The sequence below is a fragment of the Podarcis cretensis genome, assembly GCF_951804945.1.
Source record: "Podarcis cretensis genome assembly, chromosome: 11".
Lineage (NCBI taxonomy): Eukaryota > Metazoa > Chordata > Lepidosauria > Squamata > Lacertidae > Podarcis > Podarcis cretensis.
Genome location: NC_137180.1, coordinates 63468906 through 63489430, shown reverse-complemented (window position 1 = coordinate 63489430; position 20525 = coordinate 63468906). Strand labels below are relative to the sequence as shown.

General features: G+C 44.0%; 1 protein-coding gene across 4 annotated transcripts in view; it reads left to right on the top strand.

The window, feature by feature from the left end:
• Positions 1–65: 65 nt before the first annotated feature.
• The window catches only part of KIF24 (kinesin family member 24), a 35059-nt gene continuing 14599 nt past the window's right edge, over positions 66–20525 (top strand). The window contains exons 1-6 of one of the 4 annotated variants that reach the window (XM_079994690.1): positions 66–724; positions 9549–10173; positions 10404–10593; positions 13327–13424; positions 16868–17083; positions 19523–19610. In XM_079994690.1, coding sequence (XP_079850816.1) covers positions 9566–10173; positions 10404–10593; positions 13327–13424; positions 16868–17083; positions 19523–19610 — 1200 coding nt within the window. In that variant the 5' untranslated portion in view covers positions 66–724; positions 9549–9565. Of the gene's footprint in view, positions 741–7142; positions 7283–9548; positions 10174–10403; positions 10594–13326; positions 13425–16867; positions 17084–19522; positions 19611–20525 lie in introns of those variants that run through there. The other 3 variants (XM_079994689.1, XM_079994687.1, XM_079994688.1) reach the window with 3 other exon arrangements.

Below are 20525 nucleotides of genomic sequence, written 5' to 3'. Positions count from 1 at the left end.
AATAGATGCTGACGCGCGGGAAGAGTGCCGCCTCTAGGATACCCGCTTCCCGCCTTTTTTTGGTCGCCTCTCCAATTGGCGAAGAGCGGGACTTCCCCCGCCCCCTTGCTCAACGTCCTATTGGGCCGTTTGAGGTGACGTCTTGCGGCGCGACATATAGGCGCGAGTCTTTGAACGTAGGCTTGGCGGCGTCGCCATGGAGACGCGGCCTAGCCGGGAGGACGGAGCGTTCCCAGCGCAAGTCCTTAGCGGGGGTCCGACAAATCTGAGGAGGGGGGAGACACGCGGCTGGAGATCCGTGACAGAGGAGAAGGAGGCCCAGTTGCCGCAGCCGTTCCCCGCCCCACACTCGGCTAGCTCCGACCTCTGCCCTGTTGCCATGGCGACGGGCTCGTAGAAGCGCGAGCGTCCTCCACGAGGCCTAGCGGCGGTTCCGGGCCTCCGCTTGTGAGAAGTTTCTGAGGAAAGTCAGGAGAGGCCGGCGCTGGTTTGGCGCTGCACCTGCCGGACCCCGCATATTCGTGCAACCCTGTTAGGATAATACGCTTTTTCGGATTTCCTTGGCCCTTGAGCCATTATTTAAATGTGCAGCCAGGCCTTGTTTTAAAACCAGTTAAAAAATTTTAAAGTGGGGGCATGGAGGAACCGACCTCGGATCTGAAAGGCCTTGCTTTTCCCCTCACATAACGTTTGGCAAGATTTTGGAGGCATCAATTTTCAGCAGGTAATGCTCCTTGCACGTATCTCTGGTGCCGCCGTTTATCTTCAGTGAAAGACTGATTGCAGGGTGTGTTTTTTGTGTGTGTTTTTTTGTCTCCTTGTATTCCTAGAGTCTGGCAGCCCGCTCTTCAGTCCAGGAAGGATTGTGTGCAGCCGCTTGTGCAAAATTCGAGCTTGCCCTAAGCGATAAACTCAGAAAATCCGAAATAACGATGAAAGTGGAGTCTGGCCTGGATGGTATGAAAAATACAAAATTCGGAAGAGAATGAAAATCAGCAGTTCTGAAAGACCCGGTAATATAAAAAGAAAAGAAAACAAGGTATCAAACTTGTTGTTTGGCAGATCTCCCTGGGGAAAGAATTGCAGAGCTGGTAGCATCACCACAAAGAAGGCTCTGCCATTATAATTGTCTTTGTCACCGCTGCTTCTTCTGGATACAAATAAGGTCTTAAAGAACCTATATTCATGGACAAGTTCATGTGGGAGAAAGCACTGCTTATGATGCCTGGCTCTTTAGCTATTATTTGCCTTGTGGTGGTGGTGGGGAGTGGTTAGAGGGGTCACAGAGACCCAGGTTCAGATCCCCATGAGGTATGCTTTGTAGCTGGTCAACTCCCTCTCTCACCTAACACAGCATTGTTGAGAGCAGGAATTGAGCCGTGGGAGAAACACTTTTGCCACCCTGAGCAGGGATAGGGAGCTGAATATGGCTGGCAGGGCAAAGTCACCATGATATCAGGTGATCTGTTTTCACTTGTGCAGATAATCAGTTGATTGCCAGAGCTTGTAAAGCACCAGGCTCTGCTGATCAGCTGGTTGTTGGTGCTTGCAAAGTACTGTGCCCACAGGTCTGCAAATTCCCTTTAGCCCAGCTTGGTGTGATGTAGTGGCTAAGAGCGGTAGACTCATAATCTGGTGAATCGGGTTCGCTTCCCTGCTCCTCCACATACAGCTGCAGGGTGCCCTTGGGCTAGTCACACTTCTTTGAAGACTCTCAGCCCCACTCACCTCACAGAGTGTTTGTTGTGGGGGAGGAAGGGAAAGGAGAATGCTAGCTGCTTTGAGACTCCTTAAAGGGAGTGAAAGGCAGGGTATCAAATCCAAACTCTTCATCTTTACCTGCCCCACACCTGATGTCCTATGTGGTGGGTGTGGCTTGGCCAATAGGTTCACCACCCCTTTAAGAGAAACGGTAGGATATAACTGCCTTGTCTCTTCCCAATTCATTTCTCTTCCAGAATTTCTCAACACTGAGCAAGGTTCTAGCATGGGGAAAGCTCTGCTAGCATCAGCTGCTTAGCACCAGCTGCAACTATGCAAATTGGGCTGGGGGGGGGAGATGCGTGAATTCTGGGTAAACAGGTGCTGCCTTGTCGTGGATGGGACATTGCTTCTATGAGACTGACCTCATTTTGAGCACGCAATCTTTGTGCAATAATTGGAAATGAACAGGGTTGAGGCATTGTTTCTTGTAACCTCAGCTTGTATCGGATAATGCATTTGGAAAAGCAAACAGGCTGAGTCTTTCTCCTCAGCATCTTCTAGGCTGCAGTCTTATGTACCGTGTTGCAGCCTAAAGATAGAGAGTGGATTCTATGCTGGGGTCATTCTGTTTATGGTTCTGTGTGTTTATACATGCCCAGGAATTACTGAAACGCAGCTGCCTTTGGGGAGGGGCCTTGCAGATACTTGAAGCAGTGCTGTAAGCACATGTGCTTTAAGCTTTGTAGTGCCAAATTCTTTGTGTGGCACAGTTGGCTATATTGGCATACCATACTAAGCCTATTCCTGCTTCTTGCGGGGAATCTCGCCAGTGCTAGGCTTTGCAGTGTGCTGAGCTGCCCTACAAGAGGGAGAGAAGGTGTTATGGGAGGGGAGCAGCAGGAGATTTGGGGCCTGCTGCAAAAGATCCAGGGCTCAGGATCTGGCACCTCCAACAATGTCCCAGCTCCTTGGTTCACATTTTGAGGACCATGGTAAAGCTGTGGGATCGTAGCACCCTTGACGGAAAGCCAGAGAAAGATAGGGAATGATCTCTCCACCCCGTGCTGCTTCAGAGTGTGCCCTGCTTCTCCATCAGTGTTTTCCATGAAATAGTAAAGGTCAGTATGTGGTGAATGAATTCCTTATTCTGTTTGTTCACCGGTTTATCTTCTTGGGATTCACATTGTGTCCCAGTGCTCCTCTAAATTTCCTTTGGCATTACAGTAACACATCACTTCAGCCTTCCAAGCAGTATACTGCTGTGCAACCTCCCAAGTAGATTTACTTTAGTGGGTGTTTCTTTGTATGCCAAAAGGACTCGTTCTCTGCCCTGAAGCATTCAGGCCTCCCTCCACCTTAGCTTGATTATCGGGAAGACCCACATTGATCCTAGCGAGTGGCAGTAGGCGTCTCTCTCCTCGGCCAACAAATATGGCATACTTTGAGAGGATCCTGCTTCAGTGCTGAGATTTGGACCTGGTGACCATAAGAGGAATCCTTTCATCCCAATGGATGTTGTGTGAGACTTGTGCACTGAGGGGATTTTGCTTGCCCTTGATACCTCTTGCCCAACAGTCTGAATACTCGGTGCTGCCTTTGTCTGTGGGCAAACTCAGTAAAAGGCAGAATGTTACTTGTACCCTCTCTGTTGTTCGTTAGTTATGAGCTACAAATTGCAGCATAGCTTAAAAGCCCTGTTAGAGCTTTGGAATGTCTTTCCTCCCTGATCTGAAACAAGAACTTAGTAAAGTATAGGCAGCTTTCCTCCCTCCTATCATTTCTATAACTCGAAAGGAAGAAGCTGGTTGCCATGTAACAGAAACCATTAACATGGCAACTGAAGCACAGGGAATGAAGCAATAATAGCTTCAACTGTGTAAAGACAGATTTCCTTTTATATAGAAACATAATGAAGAAACCATTCTTGGATTTCTGAAAGCTTTCCTTGCAGGAAAGAATCGCGTGCAATTTTTAAATGATTAGCTGCCCACTATAACTCAGACTTGTTTTATTCACGTACCAGGAAAATGAGAAGTTTCCAGGAACCACAACAGCTGTTGTCTACAGCAGTTGTCCTACATCGGCTGTGGAGCAGAGGCTTTTTCACTGAGGTCATCAGGCTAAAATTAATGTGAAAGAATGATCAGAAAATGGATCAGGCTGCTTTATTTGAAATTAGTGATGAGAAAGAGTAATGCTAACTGGGTAGCTTTTAGCCACAGTTACAAAGTAGGTAGTGATTTCATTTTTATTTGATAAAACTTTTATTAGCATTTTCAGTTTTACAGAACTATTTATGTAGGCAGTGTGAACTTAAAAGCACAGACTAGAGTTTGTGAGATTAAAAATAAATGAAAAATGAATGGATTAGAGAGATCCTGGATTGTTATGATTTGCACACACACCAAGGGTGTAAAATATTTGATATGCTAAGGGAAGGGTAAGCAAACAATATTACTTTGTGGATTCCATTGCCACTTTTCAAGGGGCAACAGTTTATGATCATCCGTGCAGTTGAAGATGGGCAATAAAACTGTATTGGTAATAAGCTCTTCTCTTCCCACTCGCATCTCTGAGTACATCAGGGTACCATTAAGTGAGGCAGAATGTATATCCCCACTACCCCTTTCAGTGTAATGCTGGTCATGCTCCCTAATGTTGGGAATGCCCTATTGGATTCATTGGTTGGGTGCCAGGTTAGAGCTGGAAGGATCATATAGGGAGAGCTTCTTGGTTGCTCCTGTCAACCCGGATTGTGCCCAGTGGTGTCCACACACATGCATACCACTTGCACACAGGCATTTTTCCTCCCCCAGTCTACAAATCTGTCATTTAGACAGAGTACCATAAGATTCAAAATATAGTTCCTTTGTGATGTGGTGGAGCTATTTCACTGTGTCTGAACAAGGAAAGAATATTCTGCTTGGCTTTGTTGTTCCACTATGTGCCCGGTGGCCACTTTGCACTGGAGTAAAATAGAGCAGAATAGAAAGCAACAGCTGCCCCTTGTGAAGCTGAAATTTAAATCTGAGCAGCAAATTCCTCCCCACGCCCTAACCCAGATCCTCACCCTGGTGCCATTTATTCCTATGGATGAATTTCCTGTGGGAAATGTATGAGCGCAGGAGGTGTAAATGATATTCAGCATGCATTATTAAATTTAAAGTGATTTTTTTCTGGAGGCCAGGGTTTTCTCTCTTTTGTACTTATGTGGATATCATTGCCTCATGGGTCTATAGCATGGGTAGGCAAACTAAGGCCCGGGGTCCTGATGTGGCCCATTCGCCTTCTAAATCTGGCCCGCGGACGGTCCGGGAATCAGCGTGTTTTTACATGAGAAGAATGTGCCCTTTTATTTAAATTGCATCTCTGGGTTATTTGTGGGGCCTGCCTGGTGTTTTTACATGAGTAGAATGTGTGCTTTTATTTAAGAATACATCTCTGGGTTATTTGTGGGGCATAGGAATTCATTCATTATTATTTTTTTCCAAAATATAGTTGCTGACCCTGGTCTATAGCCAAATACTGTATTTACATGATGTGATAAGTGGCTTTTCCCTTCTGTACCAGCAGGTGGCACTGAAGATAAGAATGTAGCTTTTTTCAATTATTATTTTAAAGAACTCCTGTTCTTTCCTCAGTGTAGCTGGAAATAGATACTTGCTTTTGAGAAACGCTTTTTGCATTTTTAAGTGAGGGTCACAACAGTTAGGAAACAGTTAGGAAACAGGCCATGTTTTCAAACTACTGTTGTATAACAGATAGTGTTTGGGCTTTTCTGCCATGAAATTTGCTGAATGACCCTGGTGCCTAGCCTTCCTTACAGGGTGGTTGTTAGAATAGATGGAGGAAGAAGGAGACCCATGTATAATGCTCTGGGGCCCTTGGAGGATGGGTGGGATAAAAATGCAACACGTTGGATTAATAGGCTGGAGTAAACCTGACCCATGATGGCTAGCTGCTCTCGAATACAAAATCCAGTGGCTGCAGTCCAGCTGAATTGTGAACAGTGGGAATCCTGCTATCGGCTTCAGGGTAGAATGCCTCTTAAACATGCTTTTTGCATAATAAATTGACCTGATTCTGCTTGTAGCTCAGAATTAATTCTCTATGTCCCTGGTAGGTGGCTGCATGATCATTCAAACTCAACTGCTGAATTTCTAGATGTAGCATAACATTTTAAAACGTCTATTTCACGAGACACCGGGGCATAAACAAGATAAATAAGTGAAATAAACATGTAGAGAATGGGGGAAGGTGGGCCTTTTTACAGCCTGTTCTTATGCTTTCATAGAATCATAGAGTTGGAAGAGACCACAAGGGCCATCAAGTCCAACCCCCTTTGTTTGAAGCAGATCCGGTTGATTTCTGTATGCCTAGTAAAAGGTAAAGGTAAAGGTACCCCTGCCCGTACGGGCCAGTCTTGACAGACTCTGGGGTTGTGCGCCCATCTCACTTAAGAGGCCAGGGGCCAGCGCTGTCCGGAGACACTTCCGGGTCACGTGGCCAGCGTGACATCGCTGCTCTGGCCAGAGCCAGAGCCGCACACGGAAACGCCGTTTACCTTCCCGCTGGTAAGCGGTCCCTATTTATCTACTTGCACCCGGAGGTGCTTTCGAACTGCTAGGTTGGCAGGCGCTGGGACCGAGCAGCGGGAGCGCACCCCGCCGCAGGGATTCGAACCGCCGACCTTTCGATCGGCAAGCCCTAGGCGCTGAGGCTTTAACCCACAGCGCCACCTGCGTCCCATGTATGCCTAGTACTAGGTCTTAAAACCAGAGTGTGTGTCTCTAAAATTGGTATTCTTGTAGATCAGGTGAATTTTCATACTTACCATTTTTTATTTCTCCTAAATGCAAACTAAAAATGATGTGGCTAGTGCTCTCTGGCCTGCTCTGGTCCATGGGGTCATGAAGAGTCGGACACGACTAAATGACTAAACAACAACAAAGTGCTCTCTGCATCTCATCATCCAGAAATCTCTCCCATGTAGCAAGTGGTTCTGCTTTCTGGGTAGTTAAAACATGTTGTTGAGCTAGTGGTTGTTTTAGCCTCATTCTTCATAGCTTGTTCCACCACCCTAGTAATGTTTAATCATCCTTTTGCCCATGTTTCTGACCTCCCAAGTGCACAGGATATTAGAAGTACCTTTTCAGGTGTACTTTGTTATTGGATTTTGACATTTTGGGGCTAGTTGTTTTGTTTTTTGTTGCTGTTTTTACTATGTTTTGCTGTATTCTGTTTTATCTTGTAACCCACATTGAGGAGGCTTTTATTTTTTTATTTATTGCACGAAATTTATATACCACTTGATTGTAAAAATTTTCCCCCAAAAGCCCTCAAAATGATTGCTCTAAAAGGTGACCTGAAAATATTTTAAATAAACAACAGAGCATTTGATTTCAGTAGATTCAACTAACAATTTGCTTTCCTTCCAGCAAGTCCTCTTTCTTTAACACTGAATTGCTGGTGACTGAGATCATAATCGGTTGACAAAGCACGTATGAAGCTTTCAGCATTTGTTCGATCAAAAGGGAAATTCCACCAAGAAACAAATGGAAGTTTTGTTTGGGGATTTGTGAGTTGCTATCAAATAATTTTATAAGAATGCATCCTGGATGTAGGTAGAGGGAAGTGTCATTAGCTTGAATGTGAATATGAATATGAATAAAATCCTTCTTAGTGCGTCAAGGTTGTAAGATTTTCTCAATAATAATAATCAAATGGTGCACAATAAAAAAAGGAAATATAAACTTGAAATTGTGTATAGTTGCTCATCTTAAATACACTTAGGTTGAAGTGAAACTTTTTGATTTCCAGAGCAGCAGTAGCACACTTAAGATTAGAGCAGTTCCTCTTTTATATATTAATACATGCAAGCACCCCTTTGTCTTTGTGACATGATGACCTTTTGAATTTGTCCATATCCATTTCACTGCCTTTTGATCATTAGCTGTGGGGAGCCTTTGGGACACATGGTTGGCCTGGAAGAGGCACATCTAAATTTAGGCACATTGCTTTCTGTAGCTGGTAGAGTCCATCTCTGCAGCTTGTAGCATTAGTTGTAGATACTTTGCAAGTGTAAGAAGCCGGGAGACGCAAGTAAGTGATTGCACGTTCTAGTATGTGCTTCTCAGTGTAGTGTTATCGTATACTGTGAATATTTATGTATGACTAACTGTCTGACTTGATTGATTGACTGATTCCATTTACACACTGCAATACTGCATTAGAGGTGCTTCTTAAGGCTCCTGAATGAGGGTCACCATTTAAGAAGATCTACTTATCAGTTCATTGGAGAAAAAGAAACAATATTCATTATGATACAATTTGTGTTTGAAGTAGGCACTGTTCTGCCTTAGGTTCATGAGTTTAATGGGTAGATTTGGGGCTTCAGGATTCCATTCTCCTCATAAACTCGTATTACACAGCTGTGATTTTAAAGTTACTTGTTTGTTCATTTTGTCAGAGTGACAAGGGGAGCACAGCTCATTCACAATGAGAAGCATTGCTGAATACCTTTTGATGAAAGCACTGATATACCTGGATATCCAGAGTTTCCTTTCCCTTCTCTCTCTATTCCTTAGCCATAAGCTGCTCTGGGAGGAATGATGATGAAGGGCAGGTTAAACAGGATCAAAATTAGGTAATTAAATTTTGAAGCAGAAAATGATTTATTTTCTTTGATTTATTTTCCTTTGATTTATTTATTTTTTAAATGCATTTCCCACTTTTCTTAAATTACTCAAAGCACACACAAAAATCATAATATGGTAAAACAGTAATCCAGCAATAACAACAAAACAATTAAAAATCTAAAAATTAATAAGCAATCAGAATAAAAAAGGGAACCAAACCCATTTACAACAAACAGAAACGACCCTAGTAATTCCTAATGTGTTAAATGTACTGAAGTAGCCAGTGTAGTGCCATTTCCAGAGTGTCTGCCAATGTTTAGTGGGCTGGAGCAAGATGGCAAAGAGTCTTGTGGGACCTTAAACACTAATTTTTATGGGAAGTGGGAAGCTTTTAATGTTTAACAGACCACTGTATTTTAATACTTTGTTGGAAACCGCCAGATGGGCAGGGTATGTATGTATGTATGTATGTATGTTTATTTATTTATTTATTTATTTATTTATTTATTTATTTATTATACTGGCACCTCCAGTTAGGGCTGGGAATGTCTCCTGCTCCCAGTCAGTTTACAGACAATACTGAACTAGATGAACTAGCAGTCTCACTTGGAATAAGGCAGATTCCTAGATGTCAATGGTGTCGGCTTTTGTGGAGTAGAGGCCACTTTGTTGGAACCACGAATTGTTGTCCCATTGGCAGGTGCACATTTCTAAAGGGAAATGAAATGCAAGCCAGAAGGCTTCTGTTTCCAGTCTCGTCAGCTGTTCACTCACTGGGGAGTTTCGCTAAGCCACTGTTCTTCAGCTCCCTGCCTGTAATAGGATGGTAATATTACTGGCCTACTTGACAGAGTTGATGTAAGGATTACTGAAATGGCAGCTTCACAGATGACTGGGGATCTGAACTTGGGTTTCCTTCTCCGCTGGTACTAATGGCGGTGTTATTTTCATGTCTAGAAATCGTTTAAATATGAATAAAACTTTGAATGGTGAGGTACTATCCATCAATAAACACTGCCATGTAAGCGCTGCTGCTGCTGCAAAACCCTGATTCATTTTTTGCCGGATCTTTGCCCTATTCCCAGTCAGCCCTTTAGCATGAAGCAGATGCTCTGTTGCAGCTGCCCTTAATGGATAGTTTCCATGTTTTAAAAAAGCCACTGTTTCATACAGACATGCTTCACTTTGTTTTTTTGCTTTATTTAGAAGATCTTGAATAGAAGATGGCCTCCTGTCTATACGATTGCCTTTGTGAAGCAGAGCTTGAGAAATACTTTCCCCATTTTAGTGCCCTTGGCTTTCAGAGGATTGATGAACTTGCCAAGGTCTCCATGAAAGATTACACCAAGCTGGGGGTGCATAACATGAAGGACCGCAAGCGCCTCTTCCAGCTCATTCGAATAATCAAAATGTTGCAGGCAGAAGAGGAAGCAATGAGGAAAAAACAGCATTTTCAGACAGGTGCTCTCTACCTCCGGCCTCAGGCAACTAGATGTGGCCCTCGAAGACAACTTCAGTTTGATTCCCTCTCGGAGGAAAGAGATGGAGGGAGAAAACAGCTTGAGCCTGAATTGTGTGCCTTATCCAATTGCTCTGTAAATGAAGATAAAGATGATTTAGCTGCAGTGTTGAGCCACGAAGCTGAATACAAAAGACCTAGGAAAGACTCTTTGAATGCTGCTGCAACATGGACAGAACATAAACTGGGCATTCCAGCTATCAGTTCATCTAACAATATTGCTCCTCTCCTAGGAGATGCTGAAGCCCCCATTGTACAAAGAGTAGCTCATATTTCAGGTTATAATTATGGAGTGCCTCATTCTTGTACCAGGTAATAACCATTTATCTGTATTCCTTTACATGGAACAATGTGATTCTCTCCTTTGTACATGTGGGGGAAGTTAAAAGTTACAAAATAAAATAAAATTCTGCAACCAATTATCTTACATACTGTTTTAGGAATACATTGTGCATACATTTAATTTGCACATATAAATTTCTGTAGTGTGGGCTGACTTTGAAATTGCAAATTTAGCATTTTTGACATCCTGTGTTTCGCAGACCTAATGCTTCTGAGAAGGAGACCCCGTGGACTGAGACTGATAAGATCCGTGTGTGCGTTCGAAAGCGTCCCCTTGGCTTAAGAGAAGAGAGGCGTGGGGAAGTGAATATCATCACAGTAGAAGATAAAGAAACCCTCCTGCTCCATGAGAAGAAGGAGGCTGTTGACCTCAGCCAGTACATTTTGCAGGTTGCAGAATTTTGGCTCCTTACATCTTGTATTATGTCTTAAAGTGTTCAAGTAATGGTCTCAGACTGATCTGTTTACAATCAAAGAGGAGATAAAACAATAGCTTCCCACAGCAGGACTTAAGAGTACTAATCTGTATTCTTAAAAAAAATCCTTTTGTAAAAAATAAAATAAATCTGAGCATACAAAACAGAAAAAACGGTTAAATCCAGAATATTCATCAACACCTTATCCACTGAATATTAAGATCTTTTTTGAAAATGAGAACTTTTGCATGGACTTCTATAGGCCCAGTGGATAAGGCTTTAGAGACAGGAAAGGTGAGAGAGGAAGCTGCTTGTGAGAGAGGGCATCTTTGTGCTTTTGCAATGGCTTGCTGACAGGTGGAGAAGGATCTCCACCAGAAATCTGAATGACTGCTTTAGTCCCTGGGGTCTTCTCTTAATGGATGACACTGTCCTTGGGCCTAGGAAATAACAATTTGAAAGTTGGAGCCAACACCTTGATTTGCTCCTGGAAGCTGAAAAGGAGCAAGCGGAGTTGCAGCAGTGATACTCACAGCATTGCAACAGTACTGCAGTCTGTAAGAGAATGCTACAGTGTATTGTAGGCCAACAAAGGGGCAGATGTCCTCCAAGGTCCATGGACCCCATACTCTTTTGTTTATTTTAGATATTTTGGGACGTGAGTGACACTGTGGTCTAAACCACTGAGCCTCTTGGGCTTGCCAATCGGAAGGTTAGCAGTTCGAATCCGCACAACGGGGTGAGTTCCCATTGCTCTGTCCCAGCTTCTGCCAACCTAGCAGTTTGAAAGCATACCAGTGCAAGTAGATAAATAGGTACTGCCGCAGCAGGAAGGTAAATGGTGTTTCCGTGCACTCTGCCACTCGTCATGGTCCTCCGTGCACCAGTAGCAGTTTAGTAATGCAGGCCACATGACCCGGAAAGCTGGCTGTGGACAAATGCCATCTCCCTTGGCCTGAAAAGCACCGCATCCCATAGTCGCCTTTGACTGGACTTAACCATCCAGGGGCACTTTACCTTTACCTTTTAGATATCTGTTACATTTATAGCAGCAGGGAATTTGACATTACCAGAAAATGATTGCATAATAATTAAGTGCTGCTGTATTATATTCTCATATTGCACGACACTGTTTCACGAATCATTCTGGTGTGAATGCCTATGGTACAGTAGAAGACCATATTCCAGATGCCATATTGTGCTCTAGGGAGATATTCCTGCCACATACAGTGGTGCCCCGCAAGACGAATGCCTCGCAAGACGAAAAACTCGCTAGACGAAAGAGTTTTCCGTCTTTTGAGGTGCTTCGCAAGACGAATTTCCCTATGGGCTTGCTTCGCAAGATGAAACTTCTTGCGAGCTTTCCCCCTTCCCCCCCCCCTTTTTCTAAGCCGCTAATAGCCGCTAAACCGCTAATAGCGCTAAGCCGCTAATAGCCGTGCTTCGCAAGACGAAAAAACCGCAAGACGAAGAGACTCGCGGAACGGATTAATTTCGTCTTGCGAGGCACCACTGTATGAGCCACAACCTGTGATTGGCGGGTGGCGAGGGGAGGAATCTCAGACCAGTACTGGAACACTCCCCAAATAACATTACAAATGGTGCTATAAGGATGACATGATCCAAACTTTGACTTATCTAGACTGTGATAAACATGCAGTTTCTCTTGCTTGAAACTTTTCTGTAATTCTGTTGGACCTGCCTCTGATTTATACCCTCCCCCAAAAAGAGAAATGGGCATTTCTAACGATTAAATGTTCTTCCTTGCATTGTCTTCTCTCTTTTCTGTTGGAAAGTGAGCATATTGTAATTACTGCCCGAGGCGCAGCAATGGCAACAGTACTGGGCTGCCAGCCTAGTGAATTCCCTTTCCCCCAGTTTCCATTGTACTAGAGAGCAAGGTTCTCACAGGCCTTCAGTGCTCCAGTTCTCTCTGAATGATCTATGCTCTCTCTTCCTCTGCCCTCCTTCCCCTCTGTGTTTAATGATTTTTCAGCTAATAGTCTTGCATCTTTTCTCTCTCTTGGTCCCAGGTACCTTCTGCTGCCTAGATCAAATTCTCATTCCGATTGACAGCAGCAGGAAGGTAACCAGTCTGCAAAGCAGCATGTTATGTACACACATGCCCCTCCTCTCCCTGGTGCTTCTGTTCAATGGAGCTCTTGCTCCAATAAAGTCCTCATAGATTGTGCCTACTGACACAAACAGCTTAAGAGGAAGAAGCCTTAAGTACAGGAAGTTTTACTTCTGAAATAGTGAAATGAGGATTTCCTAGAAATGTCTTTCTAGGTTTCTAGTTTCCTTTGCCTCAAAAATACATCAGAATTTGCTCCTTTTCAGCAGCAAGAATCCACGGCTTGATTTTGGACCTTAACTTTTATTTTGCATCATTCCATGTTATTGCATACCTGTTCGCTTAAGGCAAGATGAAGTATTCTCTTCTGCCTCCCTCCCTCCCTCCTCCCTTTCTTATTTTAGCTCTGCTCACAGCTTTGTTTCCAGAGACACTTGCTTGGTACAGTTGCTGAATCCATTAGCTTGCTCTGGCTGATGGTGATTGCATGATGTCTGAATTTGGCTATGCGGGGTCTGAGCTTCCTGGTTTCACTTTGAATGGGATTCACATCCACAGCTGTGTATCTTATCATCATGGGTGGGTGAAAGGAGTGGAATTCCTTTTTGTGTAAATATCCCTTTTCTTTTGCAGCATGTGTTTTACTTTGATGAAGTCTTTGGGGAGGCCTGTTCCAACCAGGATGTGTACATGAAGACTGCCCACCCCCTCATTCAACACATTTTCAATGGGTAGGGTGTTGTGTATCCTTTCCCTATCTGTGCCTATGAACATTTTCGTTGTTTATATATGTTTATTGAAGTTTTCATGGTGCTCACCTTTCTTCCTCTGTTTTTCTTTTGGTGATGGTCCACACGCACACACACACACAGACAATCCTATATCTGAATTACAGTGGTATCTTGGGTTACATACGCTTCAGGTTACAGACTCTGTTAACCCAGAAATAGTGCTTCAGGTTAAGCATTTTGCTTCAGGATGAGAACAGAAATAGTGCTCCGGCGGCGTGGCAGCAGCAGGAGGCCCCATTAGCTAAAGTGGTGCTTCAGGTTAAGAACAGTTTCAGGTTAAATACAGACTTCCGGAACAAATTAAGTACGTAACCTGAGGTACCACTGTATGTGTCATTTTAAAATAAACAAGAAGAGAAGGAAGATAAGAGAAGGAAAGTAAAAAATTGTTTTCCATTTTATTTATTTAGATTTATATCCTGCCATTTGACAAGGTAGCTCACAATTTAAAAGGTGAATAATCAAATAGAATAATCATAAAACAAACAAGAAAAACAAAACGTGTAGTAAAAAAGGGCATCCGGTATAAAATCAGTAACAGGTGTAGCATAACTCAGTTGTTTCCACCATCGTAACCCCAAGACATTTTCATGGGTGTCTTGAAGACTTCCATGGAATTGCTGTGATGGGCACCCACTTAAGGATGTGTTTCCTAAGGAATGCCATTCTAGCAGATATTCAGTGGTAAAGGGGGTCTGGCGTAGGGTTTGCATTGGCAGCTGCAGAAGCAAGCTTTTCGCTGGACCACTTAGGACTTTAAAGGTCAAAACTGGTACTTTGAATGGAGCCTGGAAACCAACAGGCAACCAGCTGCGCTTCTTCAGTATGAATGTTCTTGCATCCTGTGACTGTTTGCAGCCAGTAGCTAGGCACCAATTCTAGTCCAGGTGCTTCTTCTTGACACCCTTTCAAGGATAGTCCCATATGAAGTGTTTCATGTGGGGGGAAAATAGAAATCTCCTTAACAATGTAAATAACAATAAAACCCAATATGGCATCATGCCAAAGCCCCACAGAATGAAGGGGAGCTGCAGAAGCACACAAAAGTATAATGGGGTTAGTGGTTGACTTTCAGGCTGGCAGCGCAGATCTTCTGCATTACCATTTTACATATTTTTGTGTTTTTATATTGTAAACCACACTGTGATCCTTAGATGGAGGGCGGTATAGAAATCTTGGAGCACTGCAGCAGGCACATGACTTAGGAGCAGTGTCACCTCCCCGTCAGTGTTCTCAACCACACTAGGGAAATGTTGTGTAGCTTTTGAAAAGTAATGGTGACTTGTATTTACTTCTGTAACAATGAACGATCAGAATTTATTTATTTTAATAGTTAAAAAAAAGCAGAGTCCCAAGGTGCTTTAAACACTAATGTATGTATCAAGGGATGCGGGTGGCGCTGTGGTCTAAATCACAGGGGTTTGAATCCCCGCGACAGGGTGAGCTCCCGTTGCCCGGTCCCTGCTCCTGCCCACCTAGCAGTTCGAAAGCATGTCAAGTGCAAGTAGATAAATAGGTACCACTCCAGCGGGAAGGTAAACAGCATTTCTGTGCACTGCTCTGGTTTCGCCAGAAGCGGCTTAGTCATGGTGGCCACATGACCCAGAAGCTGTCTGCAGACAAACGCCGGCTCCCTCGGCCGAGATGAGCATGCAACCCCAGAGTCATCCGTGACTGGACCTAACGGTCAGGGGTACCTTTACCTTTCTGTATCATGGCATGAACTTTCATGGGCTATACCCACTCTGCTTTTGAGAGATTACAGTAGCTACTTGTGGTTGTTGTTGTTACTGCTGCTTTATTGTGAATCAATCAAATCAGCCCATGGGCTGGAAAACCAGTGCTGATGGTCCCAATATATTTGTTAAACTAAGGCTTGCTTGTTTTAATGCCGTCTCACTCAGCTAGAAAAAGAGCAGCCTCTTGTGGCCATTCAGGATTTCAGATGGTGTCTCAAAATAAGGCTCAGTATGGAGTGTCAGACTTGAGTGTCATCTGCTGGAGGCGCTGCCCACTAATTTTTGATGCCAGAGAGGTCAGCAGAGATTTGAGTAATACTACCTGGGTTATAAGCATTTTGTGGATTGTACCTTGGGCACACCTAAAATTTCTTTCCTGCCATATCCCAAATGTTCATGGTGGATTACAATAGATAAGCTGGGCCAGGGACATTAAAAATTGTGCCGATTTGCAAGGCTCCATTATGACTAAGCAGGGATTCAAATCTGGATTTCTGCTGCTCTGCATTGCACTGCAAAATAAAATAAAGGTACTTCAGAGACAATCTTCTTTGGTGTAAGTAGAAGAAATATTTATTGCAAGGTCATTGCCTTGTACCACTGGTCTCTGCTTCTTTAACTATACCAATTTAGTGTAGTCCCCTTGCATCTTTGATGTTGCTACTTAAAACAACAACTGGTATTCATCTACATAAGGAAAACCCACCAGTACAATTACATTTTGTTTTCAGCCTCATGACTTTTGGGACAAAGTCAACCAGATGAAGGTACTTTTAGGATGCAACCATATTAAATCAGAGTGTAACTTGAGAAAGGTCAGATATAATACTGCTCACAACTTCTCTATCAATATTTTTATCTTTACCATTCAACTGTACATACACACAGACACAAGACGCTTTCATATTTAAGGAAGCAAAAAGACCAAATACCTTCTCTCCATATTCCAATCTGACTTTTCTGATTAGTTAGACTGACTATTGGGCCAAGCTGAATATCACAAAAAAAAACTAAACTCATTTTTGTCACCATTATAATGTAAACATAATCAATTATGGCGCCAGCTTAATGGAGAGTGCCCCATGCTGTGCCCAAGCCACAGAGGCATCACGTAGGAGTTCTCTTTGAGGCAGCTGGGAAGGTTGTTATTGGAGTGACAGCCGCTCCTAATGGAGCCATTGTGTTGTGGAACATGAAAGAGAGGAATCAAAAGGAGGGCAAGCAGGTCCAGGGGACTGTTTTAAAGGGTGCCATCTTTGCCCCCGGTTAGCCCACCAGGTGGAGGACTGCATTAGTATTGAAGACAGAAAAGCTTAGCTCTTGTAGCTTATGGTGGTTCTCTTGTATGGCCACTGAACTTCACGTAGCAGCTCTGTACATGATGTTCCCCACTGATGGCTCTTCCATATGCTTTGTTGCCTTCTCTACAGTCAAGCCTTTTGAGAATGTCTTATGTGCAACAGATCTAAACAGGATGTGAGAGGACATCAGGAGATCTCTTGGAGGCTGCTTCCATATCTCCACATTTGATTATCCCACAGAAGTAGTTTTGGGCAAGCATTCAGTGTCTGTGATTTACCATAGTCTTTTACATGCTAATAGGACCTGCTATATTAAAAGATGCTTCTCTTTATTTTGTTACAGCGGCAATGCCACCTGCTTTGCGTATGGGCAGACGGGTGCTGGCAAGACCTACACTATGATTGGCACTCACCAAAACCCAGGACTCTACGCCCTGGCTGCTAACGATATCTTCAGGCAATTGGAAGCATCTCAGACTAGAAAAGACCTCCACGTCTGGATCAGCTTTTATGAGATCTACTGTGGACAGCTTTATGACCTGCTAAATGGAAGGAAGAGGTGCTTAGAATCCAAGAGTACAGCTTTTGAAACCAAGGCCGTTAATCAGATATAGCAGAACAGAATTAGAGTTGCTTGGAACAGAGAAATCTGGGGACAAGTGGGTTATTGTTGTTTTTTTAGTGAAGGGATGCACAATAAAGTCCTGTCCCAAGGGCTATGCAGCTTGCTCAGTCAGCCTAAAAGAGGAGGGAGGCTTTGATTTTGTAGTTTCACAAGTGTGCAGTTTAGGAATTGGTAGCTAGATGCCCAGAGCCAAATCTGCCCCCAGAGAAGTATCTACTCTTCCTTCTGTTGCCAGGGCTACACAGCAGGGCTTGCTGTCAGTCCATACTGTGGGAAGGGGGCGATGGAGCCTGACCCCTCCTTCCCATGAAATTAGTTGCTGATATAGTTTGTTCAGTAAAAAGCATTAAAAGCCCACCCTCCCTTTTTGTGTGTGACCATTCTAGCAACTGCTGTAACGTGATCTTATCTTTTCAGTAAATTCCAGAATGGAGACATCTCCCGTGTGGCTCAGTCATGTCAGCTTTTGTCCTTCCTTTGACAGGGTGACCTGAGGGATGTGTTGATGTTTGCAAGGCACAGGGGAGTGCTTTCTAGTGGAGAGGTGGCGAGAGCACTATTTCGTGGGGGCTCTGTGGGGATGGAGGACTGCAAACACTTAATCATCTCTCTGGGTTATTAATTCTGCAACAGGCAGATGACAATTTAAATATCAACATAAATTAATTCCCCCACTCCTGATTGTTCTAGCTGATACACTCAGCAGTGTTTGCTGCCCCGACGATTTCAAGTGTGAAATGAAATGAGGAGCTCCCGCTGGGAAGTTTCAGCTATCAATTCTGCTTCAGAATGGGGTGGACTGTGCATTGAAATAAAACCAATTTCCCGTGAATGGCTGTGTCTTTCAAGGGCAGCTGGTGCTATCCCACTGTTGGCAGGGTTGGGTGAGGATGGGGACGTGGAATTGTGGAGCCTTACCTTCCGTTGTTCATGGTGGGATCCATTTCTACATAGAATCATAGAGTTGGAAGAGACCACAAGGGCCATCGAGTCCAACCCCCTGCCAAGCAGGAAACACCATCATAAGGGTTGCTGAATCAGGTGCTGTGTGTCTTCCTGTTCTTTGGTCATGCTTTTCAACCAGTTAGTGAGGTCACCAATAAATTTTGGCTGAGGCCACTTGAGGAAGCAGGATGTTGCTCTAGATAGGCTTTTGGTCCGATCTTTCTGGGATCTTAATTATCGGCATGCTGATGATGCTCAGCTCTTGTGTTCGTCTAATTTGAGTGTGTCAGGGGATGCCCCAAGTTTCTGGAGTTAGTCAGGGGTTGGGTGAGAGCTAATAAATGGAAGCTCCACCCAGGCAAGGTGGAGGTGCTGCTGGTGGGTGCCTCAGCTGGCCAGGAAGGAAGTATTCATCCTGTGACTGGTGGTGTTACACTCATGGAGGGACAAGTTCAAAGCCTGCAGTTAGATCCAGCCTTGACTGATTGCATTTATATCCCACTTTTCCTTCAATGAGCTCAAGGTGAAGTTCCCCTCCTCCCTGCTTTATCCCCACGAAAACCCTGTGGGGTAGATCAGGCTGCAAGTGAGTGACAAGCCCAGGGTCACCCAGGGAGCTTAATGGCTGAGTTGGGACTTGAACCCTGGTCTCCCAGGTCCAACACTGATCACTACACTCCACTGGCTCTTTGACTGTGTATAGAACAGTGATGCCTGTGGCCTGAAGCACCTTTTAACCAACTTTGGTGCAATGGTTGCAACATTTCTTGGAAAGAGATGGACTTGGTAACATGGTTCCGCTTTTCAAGATTACTTGGATACTGGAGCTGGTTTGGAGTATCATGGCCAGGTTATTGATGGGAACCTGCTGGACTATGACTCCCATAATTTCTGACAATCGGCCATGGTGCCTGAGTCTGACAGAGTTGGGGTTCAGCAACATCTGGAGAGTCACAGGTTCCCCATCCCTGATCCAAATGTCCTGTGCCCAGGACACTGACTTCTGTCATATGAACCTGTCCATTTACAGAGATCATTGTCCAAACATCAGTCAAGGCTCCTTGTGCCCCTCCCCTTCAGAGATTTTTAGAATAGGGTATTTCCTGTAATGACAGCTTGATTCTGAAACACGATTTCCAAGAGAACTCACATGGCACCCATCCTGTGACTGTTGAGGAGCCAGCTTATGGTTAAAATTAGCATTATGGTCTTCCGTAGTTTGAGTTTTGTTCTGCTCCCCCTTCCTTGCACTCTGTTGTTTTTCTGATTATTGTTACATCGAATTATTTAATGGGTGCTTATTGTAATCGGCTTTATTTGTAAGTGGGGGTTAAAAGTGAATTTCATGTTTTGAAAATTAAAAATGGGCATTTGTTGAACCTTTTCCCCAAGCATTTTCACAACTAATCTATGTGGTTTCCTCCCCAGGCTTTTTGCAAGGGAAGACAGTAAGCATATTGTGCAGATAGTCGGGCTGCGTGAGGTCCAAGTGAACACCGTCAGCCTGCTACTTGAGGTAATTCTGACCACCCAGACATACACATTTTATTAAGCTTTGAGGATGCAGGTACCATGGAAATACCACTGTGCCCCACGTAATGGTCATTAGATGTTTTAGGATGTGTACTGAGTGCATGTGGCCAATTGTTCTCATTAAGCGTTTTCTTAAGGAAAATACTGGACATACCTGGGCTCTCATTAGATTATTTCTTCTCTCTCTCCTCATTAGATTCTTAAGACTCACGGGTTTTCTTAAAAAACGGATTTCCCTTGAAAAAAAAGTACTAGAAGGAACCAAAACAAAAGTTAGGTCTCATCACCTCTGAGCCCAGTTAATGACGTTAAAGAATTTCTTTCCCCACTTTAGGGTTAAGAGTTCTGAGGATTTTATTTACTCACTTGGGCCATCCTGTTCTGCAGTGCCTCCCATCCTGTCTTGAACTGACAACAAGCAGTTTTCATTGCTGAGCAGCTTCCACAACTTGGTTCTTTCGGCTTTCAAACAGTGCAATTGTTCTCTCCCTCCTCCCACCCCCAATATTTTTGTGCTGATAGGAGCTTCAAAGTACTTTGTGCACTGCAATAGATGTAGAAATGATACTGCAAAATTTTAACACTGAGGGTCTCAGCCCTGGCACCAATTCCTTCTTTGCTTCTATTGACCAGAAATTGAAATTGCTGTGCATCCCCCCCCCCCGCCTGCCCAGCTGTTTTGTTTAGTCATGTCCGATTCTTCGTGACCCCATGGACCAGAGCATGCCATGCACTCCTGTCTTCCACTTCCTCCCGCAGTTTGGTCAAACTCATGCTGGTAGCTTCGAGAACACTGTCCAACCATCTCGTCCTCTGTTGTCCCCTTCTCCTTGTGCCCTCAGTCCTTCCTAACATCAGGGTCTTTTCCAGGGAGTCTTCTCTTCTCAGGAGGTAGCCA